The following is a 23,576-nucleotide window of genomic DNA, read 5'->3' as shown; positions in this document are numbered from 1 at the left end:
TGTGACTTGATCTACAAAATTCTATTTTAAGAATACTTTTCCCATGATCTTCCTTCATTTAAATGTTAAACAATTGTATTAAAACTCTATTATTATTGTCAAATAATAATAATAAAATTAAAATTCTTATTATTCGTAAGCAGTATATCCATGTGATTCCAAGCAAATATTTCTAAAATTTATTTTTTAAATTGTATTTTACATATATTTCCGAAATTCATAACTATTCGCTTTAGCGCCATGAAGTGATTCTGCGCATGCGCGTCATAACCCAAACAACAATGGCGCTTCGCTGTGGGTCTGTGCGTCTAAACCCGCTTCGTTTAGCTAAATGTGCTTCGTTTAGCGTCCGTTCGTTTGCTGACCACGCGTCGTCCAAAAGAGTAGCAAGCAGCGCCCCAGAGACTTCGGTCGACCATTTACTCTACACACCAGATCACTTTGCCCTAAAGGAATCTCTCAAAAAGGTATGACTGGCTGCTAACGACAATTACCACGCTCTAAGTGTCATGAAAACAAACGTTAGTGTTGTATTAGTGACTCTTTATGCCCGTGTGTGTCCAACGTTGCTGCAAACCAGCTGTACAGCATTAAAAGTGGGTGAGAGGTCACTGTGGCCAGTCACTTTGTAAAGACACACTCACAGGTTACAACATTAGGTACACTTGCACAAATCTAATAAGATCATATACAGCGTATATTTGCAGTGTCGAAAAGCCATTGTTTTGTCACTGATTTGGTCCCATGTCAGCTATCTCTCTGGGCCCCTTCAGCTTGGGGCCCTGTTGCAGTGTCTCTGCAATCACAGCAATGAGATATTTCTTGTAGTTGGTCACCGGGCTTGCATACAGCTCAAACACACAGTTGTGGCCCATCCATCCATCCATCCATCCATCCATTTTCTACCGGGTCGGGTCGCGGGGGCAGTAGCTTCATCAGGGACGCCCAGACTTCCCTCTCCCCAGCCACTTCATCGAGCTCTTCCGGGGGGATCCCGAGGCGTTCCCAGGCCAGCCGAAGGATGTAGTCTCTCCAGCGTGTCTTGGGTCGTCCCCGGGGTCTCCTCCCGGTGGGACGTGCCCGGAACACCTCACCAGGGAGGCGTCCGGGAGGCATCCGAATCAGATGCCCAGCCACCTCATCTGGCCCCTCTCAATGCGGAGGAGCAGCGGCTCTACTCTGAGATCCTCCCGGATGACCGAGCTTCTCACCCTATCTCTAAGGGAGAGCCCGGACACCCTGCGGAGGAAACTCATTTCGGCCGCTTGTATCCGGGATCTTGTTCTTTCGGTCACGACCCACAGCTCATGACCATAGGTGAAGGTAGGAGCGAAGATCGACCGGTAAATTGAGAGCTTCGCCTTTCGGCTTAGCTCCTTCTTTACCACAACGGAGCGATACAAAGTCCGCATCACTGCAGACGCTGCACCGATCCGCCTGTCGATCTCCCGTTCCATTCTTCCCTCACTCGTGAACAAGACCCCAAGATACTTGAACTCCTCCACTTGGGGCAGGATCTCATCCCCGACCTGGAGAGGGCATGCCACCCTTTTCCGACTGAGGACCATGGTCTCAGACTTGGAGGTGCTGATTCTCATCCCAGCCGCTTCACACTCGGCTGCGAACTGCTCCAGTGAGAGTTGGAGCTCACGGCTTGATGAAGCCAACAGAACCACATCATCAGCAAAAAGCAGAGATGTAATACTGAGGCCACCAAACCGGACCCCCTCTACGCCTCGGCTGCGCCTAGAAATTCTGTCCATAAAAGTTATGAACAGAATCGGCGACAAAGGGCATCATTGGCGGACTCCAACCCTCACCGGGAACGAGTCCGACTTACTGCCGGATATGCGGACCAAACTCTGACTCCGGTCGTACAGGGACCGAACAGCCCGTATCAGGGGGTTTGGTACCCCATACTCCCGAAGCACTCTCCACAGGACTCCCCGAGGGACATGGTCGAACGCCTTCTCTAAGTCCACAAAACACATGTAGACTGGTTGGGCGAACTCCCATGCACCCTCGAGGACGCTGCCGAGGGTGTAGAGCTGGTCCACTGTTCCACGGCCAGGACGAAAACCACACTGCTCCTCCTGAATCTGAGATTCGACTTCCCGACGGACCCTCCTCTCCAGCACCCCTGAATAGACCTTATCAGGGAGGCTGAGCAGTGTGATCCCCCAGTAGTTGGAACACACCCTCCGGTCCCCCTTCTTAAAAAGGGGGACCACCACCCCAGTCTGCCAATCCAGAGGCACTGTCCCCGATGTCCACGCGATGTTGCAGAGGCGTGTCAACCAGGACAGCCCCACAAGATCCAGAGCCTTTAGGAACTCCGGGCGAATCTCATCCACCCCCGGGGCCCTGCCACCGAGGAGCTTTTTAACTACCTCGGTGACCTCAAACCCAGAGATAGGAGATCCCACCTCAGAGAACCCACACTTTGCTTCCTCATGGGAAGGCGTGTCGGTGGAATTGAGGAGGTCTTCGATGTATTCTCCCCACCGACTCACAACGTCCCGAGTCGAGGTCAGCAGCGCCCCATCCCCACTATACACAGTGTTGGTGGTGCACTGCTTTCCTCTCCTGAGACGTAGGATGGTGGACCCGAATTTCCTCGAAGCCGTCCGGAAGTCTTTCTCCATGGCCTCACCGAACTCCTCCCATGCCCGGGTTTTTGCTTCAGCGACCACCAGAGCTGCATTCCGCTTGGCCAGCCGGTACCCATCAGCTGCCTCAGGAGTCCCACAGGCCAAAAAGGCCCGATAGGACTCCTTCTTCAGCTTGACGGCATCCACCAACGGGTTCGTGGATTCCCGCCACGACAGGCACCGACCACCTTACGGCCACAGCTCCGGTCGGCCGCCTCAGCAATGGAGGCGCGGAACATGGTCCACTCGGACTCGATGTCCCCCGCCACCCCCGGAACATGAGCAAAGTTCTGTCGGAGGTGGGAGTTGAAACTCCTTCTGACAGGGGATTCTGCCAGACGTTCCCAGCAGACCCTCACAATACGTTTGGGCCTGCCACGTCGGACCGGCATCTTCCCCCACCATCGGAGCCAACTCACCACCAGGTGGTGATCAGTTGACAGCTCCGCGCCTCTCTTCACCCGAGTGTCCAAGACATGCGGCCGCAAGTCCGATGACACGACCACAAAGTCGATCATCGAACTGCGACCTAGGGTGTCCTGGTGCCAAGTGCACGTGTGGACACCCTTATGCTTGAACATGGTGTTCGTTATGGACAATCCGTGACGAGCACAGAAGTCCAATAACAGAAGACCGCTCGGGTTCTGATCGGGGGGGCCGTTCCTCCAAATCACGCCCTTCCAGGTCTCACTGTCATTGCCCACGTGAGCATTGAAGTCCCCCAACAGAACAATGGAGTCCCCAGCGGGAGCGCTCTCCAGCACCCCCTCCAAGGACTCCAAAAAGGGTGGGTACTCTGAACTGCTGTTTGGTGCATAGGCACAAACAACAGTCAGGACCCGTCCCCCCACCCGAAGGCGGAGGGAGGCTACCCTCTCGTCCACCGGGGTGAACCCCAACGTACACCTGCTCGGCGCCTCTCACCATGGGCAACTCCAGAGTGGAAGAGAGTCCAACCCCTCTCGAGAGGACTTCTACCAGAGCCCAAGGTGTGTGTGGAGGCGAGTCCGACTATATCGAGTCGGAACTTCTCAACCTCACACAACAGCTCGGGCTCCTTCCCTGCCAGAAAGGTGACATTCCACGTCCCTAGAGCCAGCTTCTGTAGCCGGGGATCGGATCGCCAAGGTCCCCGCCTTCGGCCACCGCCCAGCTCACACTGCACCCGACCCCTATGGCCCCTCCCACAGGTGGTGAGCCCATAGGAAGGGGGACCCACGTTACCCTTTCGGGCTGTGCCCGGCCGGGCCTCATGGGTGCAGGCCCGGCCACCAGGCGCTCGCCTTCGAGCCCCACCACCAGGCCTGGCTCCAGTGGGGGGCCCCGGTTACCCGCGTCCGGGCAAGGGAAAACGAAGTCCATTGTTTGTCGTCATCATTAGGGGTCTTTGAGCCGTGCTTTGTCTGGTCCCTCACCTAGGACCTGTTTGTCATGGGTGACCCTGCCAGGGGCATAAAGCCCCAGACAACTTAGCTCCTAGGATCACTGGGACACACAAACCCCTCCACCACGACAAGGTGACGGCTCAAGGAGGGGCAGTTGTGGCCCAGTCTTTTTTATTTTTATTTGTATTTTTTTTTACAGATAGTCTAAATCCTTCATGTTTCTCAGTTGCCGCTTGGAAATTTTGAAGTTTTAGCTGCCTCCACAGGTTTTCGATTGGGTTGAGGTCTGGAGACTAGACCACTCCATGACATGAAAAGCTTCTTCTTGTGCCACTACTTTGCTTGCTCTGTGCTTTGGGTCATTGCCATGCTGGCCAACCCAGCGTGGTTCTTGCTGAGGAAATAAGTTTCTTAATCCAATATTTTACAGGTCACACCTAGGGTTGGGCATCGCTGGAATTTGAGTGATTCTGGTCCCGATTCTGGTTCCAAACGATTCTCAATTCCGATTATTTTAGGGGGCTGAGTCAAAAAAGTTTGCATGGTTTAAATAAAGGGTGTCCAAATTATGAACATCCATTTTCTTAAAACTAAACTAAAATGAACATTTGACTCAGGGTTCCTTATAACCAGTATCAATATTAAACCTATGAAATAAAAGACAATATGTGTGGATCTAACCCAATTGACTTCATATTCATTAATTGTTTCAGCTAAAAGTTAAATATAGCATTGTTAAAATAGTTATTTGCGACAGTTTTATCACATCAGATGGTTTATACGTGCAAGTTTTAATTTGAGTTTGTGTTTTAAGCATGTAGCCCTTTATTTTGAAGGGTTCGCACCGGAACTCAGCATTTTGCCATTAGGCACAAGCACGACTTCGTGCGCGTTCTTCTTCGTTGGTTTTCACCCACTTCTTCGTTGGTTTTCGCCATTTTCTTCTTCGGGTTCAGCGGACTGTAGGCATCGAAACTGGGAACCGCCATTTTTTACATTTTAACGATTCCGGGAGAACCGGAATGTTAGTCCCGGTTCCAATCTGTTTTTGGTTCTCGATGTCCAACCCTAGTCACACCCCAGTTCATTGGCTTCTTAATGTGGTGAAGCCATCTTTGTACCCTTTGCAGAAAACAGCCCCAAAATTCACCAAAAATGTTTCCAGATGCATTTCCAGATGCATTCTTGACTGTGTGGAGGGTCTTCTTTGGGTCATACTCATACTTTTTTTCCATCTTCCATACAAGTTGATGCCAAATAGCTCAACTTTTGTCTCATCTGACCGCAGTACTTTCTCCAAAGTTTTTTTCTGAGTCATTCTTAAAGCAGGCCTGTACACGTTACTTGTCAAGCAGATGCTGACGCATGTGCAACTTTTCAGTCCGTTATTGCTGCAGTGTGTTACTGTTTTCTTGGTGACTTAGGTCGCAATTGCCAATTCTTGAGCCTGCCGCCTTACAGTACCTTTCTCACGATCATCCTCTCTCTACCAGGCGAGATCTTGCATGGAGCTCCAAACCAAGGACAGTTGATGGTCATTTTATGTTTTCCACTTTCAAATAATGACGTTAATAGTAAGCAAACTTACAATTTCAGCAGGAGATCAAATAATTATTTCCCTCACTGTATAGTTCAGTGCTGTAACCTGTGTTGAATGTTTTTGGCTTATACAGGTGCTTATATAGGTACCTATGTTTTGGCCATTGAGTGTACAGTATGTACAGTTAATTGCATCAGAAACCAACTACAGTTTCTTTTTCAGCAACAAACGATACCCATTTACAGGTTTAACATGTAATATTGCATCATTCCACCTAACAGACATCAGCTAATGTGCTTTATAGCACCTAGCGTGTGGTTTAAGAAAACTATGACTGCATCCAAATAAATATTTTTCAATGTTCTCTCATGGTTCCAGCTCCACCAGTAAACAAAATATTTTTTTATACTGGATAGCGTTTTTAAAATTAGCAGTCAGGTTGTGTGAGTGCCCTCCTCTTTCCATTGTCTATTGATGGTCTCACTCCCACAGTGCTAACTTTAATCAATGCAGTGTACATCTTCATCCTAAATGTGTAATGAGGCAACAGTATGTTGTGTTTGCTTGTGTTTTCTGTCAGAGAGACGGTTGTGTTGAGTGCGTGGGACTCTGGGTTTTGTGAAAGTGCCCATCAGATAGTTTAGGTGGCTACGCACAACATTGCACAGCTTGTTTGTTTTGTCAGACTTGGAAGGTGCAGGAATTATTAGTAGAAATCTGCTCTAAGAGATCTTGTTGCGTATATAAGGGGTCTGTTTGTTTTATTTATGGGTGATAGCATCCCCCCCACACCCCCAGTACAGACATTCATACCATTTGTTATTTGGGCCATGCAGTAAAGAGGAAAAAACGTTTAAGTATGAGAACAAGACAAAGTTACAAGAACAAAGTCATAAGGTTACCCAAAAAAAGTATTTTGTACATTCAATTTGTAACTATTTGAAATTTTTCTGCATGTCGTTGTCTTGTGTAAACAGGGACTATATACTGTATATCTCTAATAGTACATATTTAAGGAAAATTAAAATCCTTGTTTAGTGGTGTATTGGGTAGGAGTTGAACTCGTCGATAAGTCAACATCTACTCCGCATCGACGTTGAAAGCTTGAAATCAACTAATAGCTAATAACGTTTTTGGCGTCTCGTCTTCCAATCGGCCAATTCATAGAGGACTTGAAACACGCCCGCCTGCTGCCATCATCAGACTACAGCATTCTGTGGAGCATCGAAATGTCTGTCCAACAAGGCGACGCAGCCTTGCTCTATCTGCGTGGGTCAGAGAGTACGAAAGTAAGATGGCAGTGAAGGAGAAAAGCGGTTAGCCTTGTCAGCTTCAGCTCTTCCAATTGCCGCTAGTCTTAAATTATTCATACTACTAGCGGCGTCACGGGACAGGCGTTGAAGAGCGAGAGCAGTGGTGCGAAGTAAAGCTCCATCTTTGTCGCCAATATACTGTATTATGTCCAGTATAGTGTGGGTAAACCAATGCAATTATAAGAACTTTATTTCTATCACAACATTCAGCAACATCACGACATGTCACTTTACGACACTGCGTCGTAACAAGCGTGTGGTGATTTTTTTCAATGTATTTTTTTTAAATACCAAAAATAAGACTGGTTGCAAAGACCTTTGCAAGATATGTAAGTCTATCCTCAAATACACGGCAATAAAAGCACAAGTAAAATCGAAACAGCGAAACATATAAACCTAGCTACGAAGACCCTATGCTATATATAACACACGATGAGACCGGCCGGTTTGTTGACAAGAAACGTGCGCAGGACTTACACTAATTACAGTTAGCGGAATGGTAAATGGTAATTCATTGAAAACTAATGATTTTTTCTGTCATTTGTTTTTATGTTTCTAAGCCTGTCTGTTGCTGAAAGATTAACTTTCATTTAACTTTCATCAAATTGTAGTACAAAAAAACATTTAGTCTTTCATTCTCTGGTATTAGAAGGGTATACAATTTTCTTATTGTAGTTGAATATTTTGTAGAAGTTATGGAAATTTCAAAAAACAAAGCCTCAGTAATCACTCTGTCTATTTTAAAAAGCAGACAGATGTTGATAAGACGGGCAAAAATAACAACAGCAGCCTAATTTAGGGCAGACAGCAGAGATGTTGCGGTAAATGGAGGGAAGCGTACTGTGTGACTAAACCTTCAAAGGACGCCAGGAGGTTGAAAATAAACTAGCACGGGGAATATGGGAAGGATGAAAATGTGTAAGGGAAACAGAACAATATGCTGTTAGGCTGGGAAAAGGAACTTGAGGCAGCGTGGTTTATTAAAAGAATCCTCAGTCTGTAGCATCATGGGAGTTTCTAAAAGTTGTTACTGTATATAAATTGAGTCATAGGAAATCCCTCAGTGAGTATTCAAGGTCAGGCTTGCATCGTGCCAATGTTTTCACTACACGTGCTATTAGCGCTCAAGTGTTTGCAGAGTGTGCTACAAAAACAATCCATAGATGAAGTATGGGACATACTTACCTTTGAAATGACTGTTGTCTTGTCTGCTGCACCATTTCTTAGCTCTTCCCATTTTGTGGATTTTTTTGTAACAGTTATTCTGAAAGGATGATTGGTAAAAGAAGATTATCTACTGGATTTTAAATCTGGTACACACATAAAGAAGATCCCACACAAAACTCTCAATATGTTCTTACTGCTCTTGTAGTGTGTGGTGTACTCGAGCACACCACGCAAAGAATATCTCCACTGATAATCAGTCTTGTCGGCCAAACCAGATGTTTGATGGAGTACCAGGGCTGACCTGTGATAGGAAGTATGCCACAGTGCATCCAGACTGATGGAAAATACAAAGAAGAGGAAAGAATAATAGAAGAACTGTAAGAAACTCGGCTAACTTTTAGCTTATCTGGTTACTACATTGTGGTTGCAAACTTGAGGTGAATGACTTGGGAGGCGTCTTATACAAACACTCAACACGACCAGTTACTTCTCTTTGTTTATCGTTCCAGTGGACTTCACCATGACGGAGTCTGTGGCTTGACCACACACAAGCATTTGTCATCGTAGATAATGAATATTTTTCGTAAAAATCACTCTCAACACACTGAGCACTGCAGGATAATCGGTCAGCATCATCTTTAGAAACATCCAATAATCAGGCCATTGCTGACTTTGATTGGAAGAAGAATCAGATTCTTAATGTATGTCCCGGGTTTTTCCGTGAAGTAAGCCAACTCAAATTCGAAGCAGAAAAGACCAAGGTCCAGGTCCAAGTACTTGGGGCTGATGTTACAGAGCTTTTTAATATTATAATAGATGGCGGAGATGATTGCCAGAAGCCATGTGGATGACTTAACAAACTTGTTGTTTCTGTTAAGCAATGTTTAGCACCTTACTGTTTTATTTTGTTAGGTTTCTACTTCCCTTTTTTGGTTTATTGCCGTTCATTCAACAGTATCAAGCTTTTTGTGAACAAATTACTTTGATTTGATAATGAGGAGGACTAAGTGACTGTAGTAGTAGGAGAAGAATACTCTTTATTCGTTGTGAACACATGCACATAAAATTATTCCTCTGCATTTTACCCACACAGCAACCACACAGATTATTAGTGGCACTGGAGCATGGGGCACTGGGGAGCAGTCTGGGGGCATCCTTGTCTTGCTCAAGGACACCGCAGCCATGGGACTGGGGGATGTTGTGTTGCCGCATTCTCTCAAGCTGTGTCAAGATAATTTTTTTATTTTTTCCCACATTTTTCTGTCGGTCGGTGACTTGAACCGGGGTCCTCACGGTAGCAGGTGATGATCTTAACAGTTAGGCCACAGCTGTAGACTGCTATGTTAGCTTCTTACGGTAGCTGGTTATCAAATGGGAATGGGGGTACCGCTTGTTGTTTCATAATTGAATCACATTCTTAACAGTTTGTTGTGCTACTATTATCAGGTCCTATAAAGTGCTTTATTAATTTAAAGGGAAGTGCATATATATTCAGAGCCACTTTGGATTTGCCTTGTTTTTGAAGGCTGAACTGTTAAGTTGGCATAACAATTTTCAAAGGGAAAGGTCACTGTTGTGTTTTATGTCTGGCTGACACTCCGCAGAGTGATCTTTCTGCAGGACCTGATAATGCAATGTTCTTCACCCTGGCTTAGCACACGATTCTGCTGATGTGAAAGCATCCTGGTATGTAACACAAATAGTCCACAATAACCTTTGTGAAACCATACAGCACCCCCCTGCCCCCTCCACCCCAATGGGCCGTATGTTTCCCGTTCCAGCGCACGTTTGTCCCGCCCTTTCCCTCCTCAGGATCTGAACTTTGAACATGGATGACTTAACCTTAGAATAATGGCAGCCACTGCTTGTGTTTTACTGTTTGCTCTCACAAGTATAAAAGCAGGTTTGTTGGGAGCCGGGGTTTTTCAAGGTTACGCTTTCACTCGCTAGTGCAGACTTGTCTTAACGGCTTAATGAAAGAACAATAAAGAAGGTAGTCCATAATCCTTCATAATGCGGACGCCTCATTTACCTCGTATTATTGGGTGAAGCTTAATTGATGATTTCCATCGCAACTAAATGTCAGTTCTATGTACGTCATTGGTCATCATTGAGAGCAGGCTGTCTTTTTGCAAGGAACACAACAATGGAGAGCTTTGTCACAGTTTATGGCACACCTTTGAGCATTTGAAATATTTGTGCTTGGAATTTAGAAGGGAATATTACAAATAAATTGTAACCCAAACATAACTCACAATTTGTTGGTGAGCCAAAGAAGATTTTTTTTAATCAATTTTTAATCAATTTTAAACATAGATAAACAAGGAAACTTAGGTCAATTATCTAATACCTTGAGACATTTTAAAAAACTACATTCATTTAGTTGTTCCTCTTGTATACATTTCAAAGGGAAACCAGTATCGTGGCATATGAAGAGGAAGGTATGACATGACTTTAAATATGTACAGGTTTTCGAAACATCCTGTTTTTGGCACCTGAAAAGTGTATATAACCAGTTTGAGATCTCAAGAATCAAAAAATAGAGACACTGCACAGTAATATTTCATACTGACCTACAGTAGTATGCTCAACATGACTTCCTAGTCATGTTGAGCAAAAGTGGTTTATGAGTGGCCACAGAAATAGTGCTGTCGGAACGTCAAAATAGGTTGCTCATTTCTAAGCACTTCTCCAGCTGTGGACCACTTCCCGATTCCTAAGATGAGTCATGTTGCCAAAGTTTACCTGCTCCAGAGATAATTTTAAATAGAAATTGTCCACCTGCTCTTCGCTGTTGTCGGACTTTGGTTCCTGACTCACTGCACTATAAAGACAAGATGAATCATGATGGCACTTTACTACTGAAGAGTGATTGCTTCCCAGGTTGAAGAATATTATGCAAAATTCAATGGACCGAGGACTACAATCCATTGTTTGTGAGTCAGCTTTTGACATAATTGTTATACAAGCGAACATGATGCTGTTAGAAAATGTATGTCAAGATGACTGAAAAAACATAAGTCTTGTAGATTGTTTTCCTGTGTCTTGTTTACCATACGTGTATCTGTTTGAATGGTTTACCCACATCTCTCTTTTTGAGCATGTATTTAACACTTCAATGTTCTGGGTTGGGATTTGGGCCAAATCACACATCTGCTTCTGCCGTATTGCATGTCACCAGCCAAGCCATTTCAAATGTATACACACAGGAGAATACCCATGTATGCTGTCACTGTATCCATCACCACCAGCTTTATAGATTCACCGTGTAATGGATTTTCCCTAGCTGCTCTGTATTCATTGATATGTAATGCATTTTGTGGCTGGCTGCTAAAGATAGATTACATAGACTTTAAGGGGTTGTGTGCACCACACAGTAGGAAATGTATGTATGTGATTTCCTCTTGTAATGGAGATTCTTTTGGGTTAGGAGAAGAGATAGGATGGCAATGTGGTCATTTGTTGCTAAAATGAAAGCTTATGCACACACGTGTACGATTAAGATATCACATACACTGAATGTTCACACAAATCCATCTGTTTCCCATAGATCATCGACCAGGAGATCAACCCATACGTGGATCAGTGGGAAGCGGAGGGAAATTTTCCAGCCCATAAAATTTTCAAGGTCCTAGGAAATGCTGGTTTTCTTGGGGTCAACAAGCCAGTTGGTGAGATGCGCAACTTTGTCTGTCTCTAATATGATCAGTTCTTAATTCCCAGCAATCTGTGATTCCTGATATACAGTACATGTAGTCGTGCTGTAACACTGATTAGAGTAGATGCACTTGACTATGTTGTTAGGAATAGTAACAACAATTATCGATCAATTAATCTATTAATTGATATCTTTTTATAATATCAGCATGGGAGACTCTCTAAATATTCTGAACACTTTTTTCATGCCAATGTTGAGAATAATACTGTGGCGAGTTGCCATTGTGGAAGTCCCCTTCTTTAGACCGCAAACGAAGTAAGACTGAATCAAAAGTGCCTCTGCTGATTGCAGTCAAGTATTACTCTCCATTTTGGATACCCTGCATGAGATGGATTGTGGGGGGAACAAAAAAAACAAAACGATGAGGTTTCAGTGTCTCCGGGATGTTTTGAGGTTTACCTTTCGATAAAGCAGATTTTTCAAACAAGATTTTCATTTTAGGAGACTTTTTTATTTCATTTTTTTTGGGCTGTATTAGCAGTCCACGCTTGTCAGGTTGGTGAGACTTAATGATTATAACCTTGTTAAAACATGTTTGTTGGCAAACTGCAAAATATATTTGAACAAGTCAAACTGCTTTTCAAATGTAAACTGGAGCCGTGTTTGTTTGTTGGCGCGGTATGTGCCCGTCACAAGTGTATGGCTCTGCAATAGTGCTGAGACATTTTCTGACACATTTAATTCAGGGGGAATGATTCAAAAAGTAGTAATTAATGAGAGTGATTACTCATTGGTGCCTCAATCCCAGTGACGTATGTTGTCTGGATCACTTGTCATTTCCATGATTAATGTGCAACAGCATATCTAGGAATTGAAAAGGAGCCAATATAAATAACACATACAAACATTTAATCTGAAAAAGACTTTAAAAATGATGATTACTCAGTAATTTATGAAGATTGGACCATACAAGCAGCTCGCTGCAGTGCAGCCTTTCACTGGTCCTTGCATTTTATTTTTTAATTTCTTTATGACTGTCAAGCATTCTAATGACGATCGCTTTGACGCATCGCACGAACCTCCTTCAACAGCTGTTGTCTAACAGTGGAACCAGATGTGAATGTGCATGCAGATGTGTTACTGATGGATTCGGGGATTGTGAAGGATTTCTTTCCAAATTTTTTCAAATGCTGAAAGTCAAGCGTTCACGCAACTGTGATTCTGCAACAAAAAAGCTTCATGCTTTCACGACGTGAGATCTGCACAATTCAGGCAAAGTTCAAAATGTTAATTTTTTGTGTCAATACTGACGTGAAAAATGTAATAAAGTCAATGGGAAAAAATAATTAAAATGGGAATTATTCTATGTCTATATAAATAAATAAATTCAATTAAGATTAGATTTGACATTTAAACTAATTAAAGGACATTTCAATGCATTCGTTCACATTTGAATTCAATTTTTATTCATTCTAAGTACAATATACCATTTTATTACGATTTTGTATGCATATTTTTTATTATTGTAATTGTTTAATTTCGCGCACAAAACATTTTATGTATTTGGGGTTGGTGAGGGTTTATGCGCCCAAACACAAATCAGTTAACTCATTAGCCAGTCTGCATGTCAGCCATCACCACAATCATACAATTAGATGGCATCACTACATTGCTCATAGGTGTATATTTGCATGGTATTGCGGATTTGCTATGATATTAATAACCAGCAGTATGGTATAGGTATAGTAAGGCCAGCTCAGCAATAGCTTTTTTGCAGCATTTCTATGGGGAATCGCTTGTTTTGTTTCACTGTAATCACATGAATGTGTTGCTTTACTTCACAACATAAACAGTAAACAGTTCAAACACTTTAAGTCTGCGGAAGAAGATTTCACCAGGAGTGTGCAGGTCAGTGGAGAGGGCGGGCGAGGGAATTAAAATGTGCTGAGTACACACACCCTGAGCATTAGTTGACAGGATTAGAGCGCGACGACCTGGGGGGCGACTGCGCAAAGACTCAATTCAATTATCAGCAAAGAGCCTTTGAAGTGATGCACCTCAAAACAAACACATCAAGATATTTTAGATATTTGCAATCTGCACAAATACAGGCTACTGCAGGTAGAAAGGACTCAGATGACGCTACAGTACCTCTAAGGGTGTAAACAAGGTGACAAGCCAAGCGAAAGCAACTGTAACAATGATGTTGTAAATTGGTTGAATTCATATTTATACAATGACACTCAGTATCATATCAGGCTGTCATTTGTTTTTTTTTCTCTGTGACATCTAATTGCAAAGTGTTCATTTGTAATTTAATCCAGCAAAAAATATGGATGCAGATAAAATGTTTTGAAGCCTTCGAGCGCTCTCCTCTCTTACTGTGACTTTGTGAAACAACCGGCGTGTTGACATGACCTACATTTCACATAATCTAATTGAAACTAGATGGAAAGTCTTGAGCAGACATGTCCTGTTGCTTCCCCCCAAAAATCTCGTCTGGGTGCATTGATGTCTCAGTTTGGGATTGATGAATCTGAGTTTGCCCTGTTTGGAATAATTTTTGCACAGGTTTCTGTGTTAAGGCCTTGAGCATTCATTCATTCATTTCCCCTACCGCTTATGAATTATAAATGATGTTGAAATAAGTCTCTAAAATATACTTGTGACAATATAGTTAGATGAAACCGTTCAAAAAGGGCCCGTTTATGACTTTTCCAGCTATGATTTACGTGTGCATGGAAAGTCCACATTACCTTTCAAAACACGGGAACAGGAAGTTTTCCTAAGCCAGCCGTGTCGGGGGAGACAGTGATGACCCTTGGCGTCCTGCCTGGCTTCCTCTGCCCTGACAGGGAAGAACCCGTCTTTCACACCATGGCAACGCCAACCCGGTTGACAGATAGGAACTGGCAGCCAAAATTGTTTCCCATCCGTCTCGATAAATAAGCTTGTATGATTGCTCCTTTAGTAATACTCTGACGAATGCATTTCATTGTTTGGTTCCCCCCACTGACACATGACTAACACTGTGACGTTTCATATTTGATACGATTGTGATAGTGAGGCATGCAAATGATCCGTGTTATTGGTTCGCACATTGTGTTGTGCAATATATACGTATGCTTTATGGACAAAGGTTATTGAGACACCTTACAATTACACTTGGGGGGGGATAAACTGTATAGGAGAGCTGCATCTATGAAAGTCTTCCGATTATCTCACCAATTAATCAAGTAATCAGATAAAAAAAATGACGGCATTATTAAGTACAATAACATGGATGTGAGGTGCAGTTATTATTTTTGTCCACTTGGTCACCATCCTCACTTTCTACTGTAGTATTTGTGACTTTGACTGCGTATGGTTTTATTATTTACCTTTTCCAAATCAAATACATTTATTAATTACTTAATTGACCAGTTTTGATGACTTAGGTCAGCCCAGTCAGTTTTGAATGTTTATTTTTTGCTCTTCATTTTGCTCAAACTTATGCCCCTCCCCTGAATTCCTGTCGACTGCCACTTTTAGGTCACAACCTCTGTTCTAGTTCAACCTAAAGTTGTTCGATGGGGTTGAGTCAAGTCCGGTTCTTCAAACACCAAACCCATCCATTATTTCTTTATTGACCACTAGGGTCACACTGGAACAGAAACTGTTCCTGCTGAGTTGGAAGCATACAATTGTCTGCAATGTCTTGGTAAGAGGACGTAAAATAACAAACTAAAATAAAAGTCCAGTCCCTGACTGATTAATTGATGAAATACAATGCAGATATTGTATGCGTGAGCTTCACCATGAAATTCCCTCACTTCACATCAGAGAATATTTGTTTGATGGTGGGACAACAGCAGATGAGAGCCGACGCTGAGGAACATCTGCTGCCCAGGAGAAGCATGAGGGTTTAGGATTGAAATTTGACATTTGAAGCATACTTGTTTGTTTTTCTTTTGCTTGTTTCTTCAACTAGACAGCCCGCTGTTCAGTTTTAAGCGGGATAAACCTCAACGCTTCCTTCTGTCCACATGATCCACCGCAGGGCTTCCAGCATGCACCATCGTGCTACAGCTGCACCTGTTTCCTCTTAGTTTTGGCTATCCCTCTTCCTACCCCCACACTTGAATTCGCTTGGCCTACTATCGCTCACTCTTATGCCTGTCCCCAATTTTCCCTATTGTCCCATTATGCTTCTATCCCTGACAGTGTTCATTATTAAATAACTAGTCAGGCGGGTGGTACTTATGCGAGGGTTGCAGAACTGCGTGGTAAATTTGCCCCGAATTGTTCATTGTCAGTCAGTGCTAATGTCCATCATGCATGGGATGGCTTCAGTAACTTTATTTTAGTGCCAGGTTATATTTGCCAGGCCAGCATTAGATTATGATGTCAATTTTTGTGCTTGGTTGCATTGTTTTTATCCGGGGTGTGGAAGTGTGCATGGTAGCTTGAGAGAAATGCACTCACCAGCCATAACAGTAGATAGACAAACTGCACAATAACCTTCAATACACAAAACAGCATTTTTTATTTTTTTTTATTATATTGCGCTGGTGTATCTAAGGGAGAGTATATTCTGAAAGTTAAATCCAGCTAATGCCGTGAGATGCAGGCACAAAACTATCCCTTAGAAGTAATACAGCATGTTTGTGTAAATGCAGGTTGTTTGTTTAGTAAGAAAACGGGCTGTTTAGTGTACGCGAGGTGCTTTAATGATGATGGTGAAAGAACAGGATGTTGATAACTGCCTGAAGGTGATTTTTTATTTCACACTATTTAAGTCCATAAGGACCTGAGCGCTTTGTAAGAAATACACATTTCGATTTGTCTTCTTTTAAACTACTACAAATTGCAGATAACCATGAGTCTCACATATGTGCATAATCCCAATGATGCTTTGACTTGTCGTAACAACTCTAAATTACTGCTAAAAGTCTATGTTTAACACTATTGTGTGTGGGAAGTGGTTTCCTGGATAACTATATCTTCTTTTCTTGATGGTGAATTATGATGGGTGCATACATAAATTGCTTTGGTGAATGGTCCAATATGTCTACTAAAAGATTATATGTCTATGACAATTTTCAACTGTGTGTATTTCGTTTTTGGTAGAGTATGGCGGCTTAGGGCTCGACTACAGCTACAGCGTGGCCGTGTCCGAGCAGCTCGGTCACATCCGCTGTGGAGGCATCCCCATGGCCATCGGCGTTCAGACCGACATGACCACGCCTGCACTGGCCAAGTAACAATTTCATAAACCTCCTGCATTGCACGTCTTAAATCCTTTGTTCTCATCATCCACCTACAGTTTACTTTGGCATTGTCTGTGTGGTGATGCATATTTCGCCGTGGAGCTAATCTGCCTCTAACTCTGGCTTCTTTTACTGCAAGGATCACAACACTCTATGTCAGCTTTGTCTTTTTCTTTTCTTTCACAACACTGATAGAGCAGGAGCCAGGCTATGTTTCCATACATAGACATAAGGATGTATTCCAAGCAACAATTACAACACCTGTATCACTGCAACTGGACCAAATTTGATGGAGATTAAAACCATATTCGTAACCATCCCTAAAACGTAGCTGTGAAAGAGTTGTGATTGCCACAAGTATGATTGCATTGTGTGTAAATTAGCAACTGTGCAGATTAATGGGTCGCATGTTTTGCTGGTGCACTTGAAAATACAGCCTGTTGTTTGAACCTTAATTAACCTCCCCTCACCCCAGAGGAGTGATGTACTATATATGTGAAAATGTTCCCTTATGTTGCCTTTTGTTATTTATTCTCTTGCAATAAAGGGACTTCTAGTGACATGAGATGGAGCTCATAGAAATAGACAAGTACCGTCTCATGAGTATAATTAGAGGAACACTTTTTACCCGAAACGATGTTAAAATAAGAAGAGAACATTGAAAAAATGGATTCAGCTATAATTGCCTTAAGCAGGGCAGAGTTGTCTTAATATTCAGTGTTGTTGTTTTTTTTTGCCTGAATGTCAGTCTTGTTGACTTCAGAAACCAAAAGAGTAACTTTTCAACTGTTTGTGCAGGTTTGGTTCAGCTGAGCTCAAGCAAGAGTTTCTGCTTCCGAGCATCCTGGGGGACAAAGTTGCCTGCCTTGGAGTTAGCGAAGTCGGGGCAGGTTCTGATGTGTCGAGTAGGTTCCTGTTTCATCGTCTTCAAACCGTAAAGAAAAGCAGAGATACACCCTTCATTGCGCCTTCTAACATCAAGTCTTTTCATGCTCCACCTCACGTTGATCCAGACATTAAGACCAAGGCGGTGAGAAAGGGGGATGAATACGTGATCAATGGCGGCAAGATGTGGACCACCAACGGCACCCAGGCGGACTGGATGTGTCTCCTCGCCAACACTAGTTGCGACCCTCCACACAGGAACAAATCCCTCATTTGTTTGCCCATGAACCTGCCAGGTAGGATCAGCGTATAACAAAGGCACTAACAAAACAAGTTGTCATCGGCGTGGGGCTGGTTATTGTCTTTTCTCGCCTCCCCATTTTAGGAGTGCACATTGCCCGCAAGATCGACAAATTGGGCATGTGGTCATCAGACACGGCTGAAGTGTTTTTCGAGGACGTCAGAGTTCCTTGCAAGAACGTCATTGGGCAGGAAGGCATGGGCTTTACTTATCAGATGCTGCAGTTCCAAGAAGAGAGGCTCTGGGCTGTGGCCAATAGTGAGATAACTTTACTCCTCATCTTTCATCACTTTCTTCCTATTTGTCCTTTAGTCTTACGTCATCCGTTTCCCACGTATGTTACTGTCAGTGGTACATTTTATGATGGTTTCCTTTGCGCTGTAAACCAAATCAACAAGGAGGTTCAGTTCACTTAGGTCAACCCATTAATCTTGTGTAAGGAGGTTTGTTTGCGTTTAATTTTGACAAGCGTCAGATAATATTTTCTGAAGAAGTTGGCAAAAGTGAAATGATTCAGGATGGAATTTGAGTTGAGCGGTGTGTTTATGAAAGAAAAATTCTGCAGTAATACTAAGATGTGTTTCTTGAACTACAACTGAGCATAATGTTCTCAAAGGCAGACTTTTGGGGCATTGCTGGGAACGTCTAAGCAGAATGTTCTTGCGAAAAATAACTGCATATCTCTCCCCTAATGTCTGTGAAAACCTCTAGTCCTGACCACAATGGACATCATCATTCAGGAGACCATCGACTACACTCGGCAGAGGCAGATCTTCAATCAGCCGGTCCTCTACCACCAGGCGGTCCATTTCAGGCTGGCCGAGCTGCAGACGGAGGTAGAGCTGCTGCGTGCTCTCCTCTACCAGGCCACAGGTAAGGTGGAATTACCTTCCAATCCATATCTCAAATAATGAAGAAAAGACCTGAATATCTACGTTTTGTGTTGGTTTCAGCATTGTATATCAAAGGAAATGATGTCACCAAGATGGCTTCCATGGCCAAATTGAAGGGGGGCCGTTTGGCCAGAGAAGTGAGTGACAGCTGTCTCCAGTACTGGGGAGGCATGGGCTTCACCAGTGACGTGCTGGTCAGCAGATTCTACAGGTATGTATTTTTAGGAAATTTGAAGCTGTGCCCTTAATATTATGTAAATACAAATGTGTATTTATGTACGGTAGCTTAAGGCAATAGGTGACAAAGTGTGGTAAATGGGGCTCCCTCTCATGGTATGTAATAGAATCACTGAATTAAATACAAAATAAAAGAAAATACAAATTGAATTTAAAACTGCACACATTAGTGTAGCTTGTAGCTATGCACACATCCTATTTAAACTTTTTTTTAAAATATAAATAAATTAACTTTAACAGTTCAGTTGTATTTAAATATACAGGTAATACATTTGAATTTAATCTTTAAGAACCTTTTTAAATATACATTTATTTAGGCGCAGTACATTTTAATTGAGAAGATTTTTTTTTTATTATTCTATGTTGAAGCACAGTGTTAATGTTCAAACTGCATGATGGTTTACAATATTAAATAAACTTTTTAGGAATAAAACCTGCCTCATTTTTGATTAACACTGTTAAAGTGGCTTACAAGAATGAATGTACTTTTTAGGAATAAAATCTCTGCCTTGGTTTTTGATGAACACTTAGACCAACTATGTTACTGTAATGTTGGTCATTATCGTGGTACTAGGAGAGAGAAGTTTGTTTTTAGGTGGTACTTGGTGTAAAACGTTTGAGAGCCACTGGTTTATGACATTGATTCCCACAGCATATTCTGTAGCAACCTTGTTTACGCTTCTTATCTCACTCATACCCCAAAAAAAACAGCCACTAACTCATGTTGCTAGGTAACTGTTATTATAAGTGGTTGCTAACTACCACATATGCCTTTTTGTGGGGCCCGCCCTTAAAGTTGAGCTTTATACAGTTTGTGATAAGCTCTTTATAGAGAAAAGTAAATGTGGGCCTGATTTGTACTGACATCTAGTGATGGGGCACGAATGTAGTTAGAAGGGTGCGTGGCAGCGTACATGATAACACAAAACTTCCTTTTTACTAACGTTGCCTTTTCCACAGGGACTCCAGGTTAATGTCCATTGGCGCAGGAGCTGATGAGGTCATGCTCGGAATCATCTGCAAATTCATGGACACGCTACCCAAGAAATGATGTCAGCAATGACTTTCTCATCAATTAGCTTGATAACATGATCTACTGAACTCCTTTTGATGAGCAACAGAGCTAATCACCTAAGTGCTATTATGTAGAGATCACAAGAAGTCGGGTCGTTTTGACTTTATGGTCATAAGAAAACCTTATATTTAACGTGATGTTTGAATACTTCAGTGAACTTTGTTAAGGCTTGCAATTTGCATCGATTTTGTGCAAATATTTTCATCCCTGGAAAATGTTTTTCATGGCGACATTTTTTTCTTTCTGTGTTTTAAGAAAAAAAAAAAGCGTCAGTGTTAACTGAAGGAAACGCCTGTTTATTGGGTAAAAAGATCATAAACAGTTTATTTACACTGAAAACATTTCACATTTACACTGCTTTTCTCCATATGTGGCGTAGTCTGTAATATACGCATTAATTCCTGTAAGCAATTGAACTAAATGTCTCTGAGAATTGTAGAACTTCTTTGCATTCAATGTTATGCAGGTCGCATAATAAACCGATTAGAATACATACAGAGCACTCATTATTCGATTTGTCAACTACGGCATTTCTCATCTCGTAATCAACTTATCTTCTATGGTACGATGCTGAATCTCGTCACATCAGTCCCTGTACATGCATCTAATTTTTCAACATCAGCAGTGTTTATTTGGGGATGTAAATCATTCATTTTCATGAATCATATCACACAGTTTTTCAGCTAACTTAAGTTATTCTGAGGTGTGTGATGGGCCATTCAAAGTCCGACAAGATCCAGCTGTCACCTCAACTTGATGAACCAGTAGAGTACAAAGAAGACAAAAAGGCAGAAGAGCAGCATGTAGCACAGCAGTTTAGTCTGACTGCCTCTGGACAGCTGTTTGACTCGGCCGATGGTGGCGCCGAGCAGGCCGCCTGTTGAGTCGAAGTCCGTGTCCTAGTGTGGAAATTGGGGACAAAAGAAATCCTCAAGCCAAACAATTCAACTCACACAGCAAGACACTGGTCAAGAGTAACAATCTACTAGCACAACCTACTGCTTGCTTGAACTGTGTTATGTCTGATTAGAAAACACAACTTCAACAGCTTCACTTACAAAATATGCTTGCTTGCTTCAAGATGTTCATTAATCACTCCTGTAAAATATGTACAGCATTTGTATGTGGAAAGAACAAAAGCCGGACGAGCGCGCTGCCGATTTGAGCTTCGCCAACGTTGAAAAGGTTGATAAGTTCATAGGACGCTTTATCAACTCCCAATAGTTTTAATAGTTAATATTTTTTTTTTCCATTTATTTCACTGACACTTCAATAATTTACTCTATAAAAAAACAAACAAAGACTCAATAAATAGTCCTAATATATCATTGGTGTCTCCGAGCTTCTCGTCTTTAGTTCTAACAATTTTCGTAGTCCTCTGACTTCGAAGATAACGCTGATAACTGTGAATCCAACAGTGGAGTTCTGTTTAGCTTTTTGTGTTAATACAATAGTGTTTCCATGTAGTCCCGCTGTCGCTTGAAAATGCCACCAAGGCACGTGTGAAGAAATTCCATGTGGAGGCAATATTACATAAATTTGTTAAATTATGACATCACAATGGAGCAAAATTCATCATGGCTCCCTCACAGACATTTTCGAAAATGGGCAGCTAGCGAAAGATTTACTTGGTTGTTTAATTTTACAATTGATGGATGAACAGACTCTCTGGAAACATAATATTTTCCATTATGTCTCCTTTAAGTTACAAATGAGTAAACTATTACTTCACTATTACTTTCTTAAATAACTCATGTAGAGTTATGAGTTTCATGTGGACCAATCAGTCGTGCTTTTATTTTGGTTACGAAGCTGAAAACTCACCATCTCATCCAGCATTTTATTCTGGTACTTCACTTCCGTTCCTATATCGATGGACAACTGCAAACAAAAGTGAAAGTTGCAGTACGAAATTGGCACAAAAAGTAAGCATTTAAGAGACGCATAGCACGGAACTCTTGAAAACTGTGAGTTTTGACTTTCTTACACTTTTCAAAGCGCTGACTTTGGCTCTCAGTCCCTCCTGTAAATGTTCATTTTCCTCTTCGTACACACTGTAGCCACTTGCTACATAGTTCCCAGATGCTCCGTCACCTTGATGAAATTAAACAATGAGTAGGGCTGTTGTTTAATTTGCTCGATACACATTCACAAACACATGTGGAATCGTGGGCCCCCAGTAAGCACTTTCCACATTAGCAAGGCACTTGCGAGGTAGCCTACGCAGAAATCATGTATATCCTTAAAAGGTCAACATAAGTACGGGCTTGACTTACCCAAGCCGGCGCGCCTCATTGTGTTACACTGACGTTGACGCTGTCTCGCAGTCTTTGTGTGAGTAACTTATATGAAGAGTCATGAAAAATACTGTGAAGCGTTATCAGCCCACTGTGTGTGTGTGTGTTGCTTCCTGTACACGTCAGCCGACCCTACGTCATCGGACGGAAGCTGACGAGGGCCGAAAAGATGGAGAACGCGAGTTGGCGAACAAGACGAAGGAGAGGAAACTTCACTCATTAGGTACACTAACGCAGGGGCACTATGAGAGTTATTTAAATGAGTACATTAAGGGTGTGGCTATGTTCAGAAATAACCAATCACATTAAAACTCATGTTAAATGAAATTCAACACACTCCCCTTATTTCGATGAACCCAAAATAAAGTTAAGCTGTTGTAGTAATGTAGTAAGTTAAAATTGTGGGTTGTGGGTGCACAATATGTTTCCAATGTGCCCCAGGCTATGCATTATTATAATAATAATATAACTACAACAGCTAGCTGTATCAAAAATGGAGCCTTAGCAGACAATAGCAGTCATCATTTTGGTGAGTTAATTTAACAATATTTGTATGTTTCTTACAACGTGGTTCCTCTGCATCACTCTGAAATACAGTATGTTTCCATAGTTAGAGCCTTTCGTGTAGCTAAGAAATAGAATACCTGAAACAGGTCGCAGAACAGGAGAACTAAAACACTACTAATGAGTTGGAATTTCTGAAACAGCTCTTGGGTTGCGTCTGAGGTAGCAAAAGTACTTGGGGCAATGAAGAAAAATCCCCTCCACACAAAACAGTTTCCCTCTTTATAAGAAGGTGTGCACTTTTTTCCCCCCAATTGAGTTATACAGGTTATAACTCACAATGGTGAAAAAAGTTTTGAAATTATTTATCTTGGGCTAATTTTTCTATATCACAAAAATATGGCATTTGAACAGGGATGTG

At 42.4% G+C, this 23,576-nt stretch overlaps 2 protein-coding genes across 2 annotated transcripts; one reads left to right on the top strand and one right to left on the bottom strand.

Annotated features, from left to right (window-relative positions):
- Positions 1 to 257: 257 nt before the first annotated feature.
- Positions 258 to 20,847, top strand: zgc:85777 (uncharacterized protein LOC405871 homolog). Its single transcript, XM_061759195.1, has 9 exons — positions 258 to 467; positions 11,607 to 11,727; positions 16,824 to 16,953; positions 17,762 to 17,868; positions 17,977 to 18,144; positions 18,234 to 18,407; positions 18,861 to 19,022; positions 19,103 to 19,253; positions 20,240 to 20,847. Exons 1-9 carry the CDS (start codon positions 258 to 260, stop codon positions 20,328 to 20,330), a joined length of 1,314 nt encoding a protein of 437 aa, XP_061615179.1. The 3' UTR covers positions 20,331 to 20,847.
- On the bottom strand, positions 20,635 to 22,791 carry bet1 (Bet1 golgi vesicular membrane trafficking protein). The gene is made up of 4 exons (XM_061759196.1): positions 22,631 to 22,791; positions 22,342 to 22,448; positions 22,179 to 22,235; positions 20,635 to 21,253 (listed from the first exon to the last, which is right to left on the bottom strand). Exons 1-4 carry the CDS (start codon positions 22,647 to 22,649, stop codon positions 21,098 to 21,100), a joined length of 339 nt encoding a protein of 112 aa, XP_061615180.1. The 5' UTR covers positions 22,650 to 22,791; the 3' UTR covers positions 20,635 to 21,097.
- Between the last annotated feature and the right edge of the window lie 785 nt (positions 22,792 to 23,576).

The sequence above is a fragment of the Phyllopteryx taeniolatus genome, chromosome 21 (assembly GCF_024500385.1).
Source record: "Phyllopteryx taeniolatus isolate TA_2022b chromosome 21, UOR_Ptae_1.2, whole genome shotgun sequence".
Lineage (NCBI taxonomy): Eukaryota > Metazoa > Chordata > Actinopteri > Syngnathiformes > Syngnathidae > Phyllopteryx > Phyllopteryx taeniolatus.
This window is presented reverse-complemented; position numbering and strand designations above follow the sequence as displayed.

Coding starts and splice junctions, on each gene's coding strand:
- bet1 (XM_061759196.1), bottom strand. Junction 22,236..22,341: donor AAGTCAGCGCTTTGAAAAGT/GTAAGAAAGTCA, acceptor TTTTGTTTGCAG/TTGTCCATCGATATAGGAAC. Junction 21,254..22,178: donor ATAAAATGCTGGATGAGATG/GTGAGTTTTCAG, acceptor TTTCCACACTAG/GACACGGACTTCGACTCAAC.
- zgc:85777 (XM_061759195.1), top strand. CDS start 258: ATGCGCGTCATAACCCAAACAACAATGGCGCTTCGCTGTGGGTCTGTG. Junction 18,408..18,860: donor GCTCTGGGCTGTGGCCAATA/GTGAGATAACTT, acceptor GAAAACCTCTAG/TCCTGACCACAATGGACATC. Junction 19,254..20,239: donor CTGGTCAGCAGATTCTACAG/GTATGTATTTTT, acceptor CCTTTTCCACAG/GGACTCCAGGTTAATGTCCA.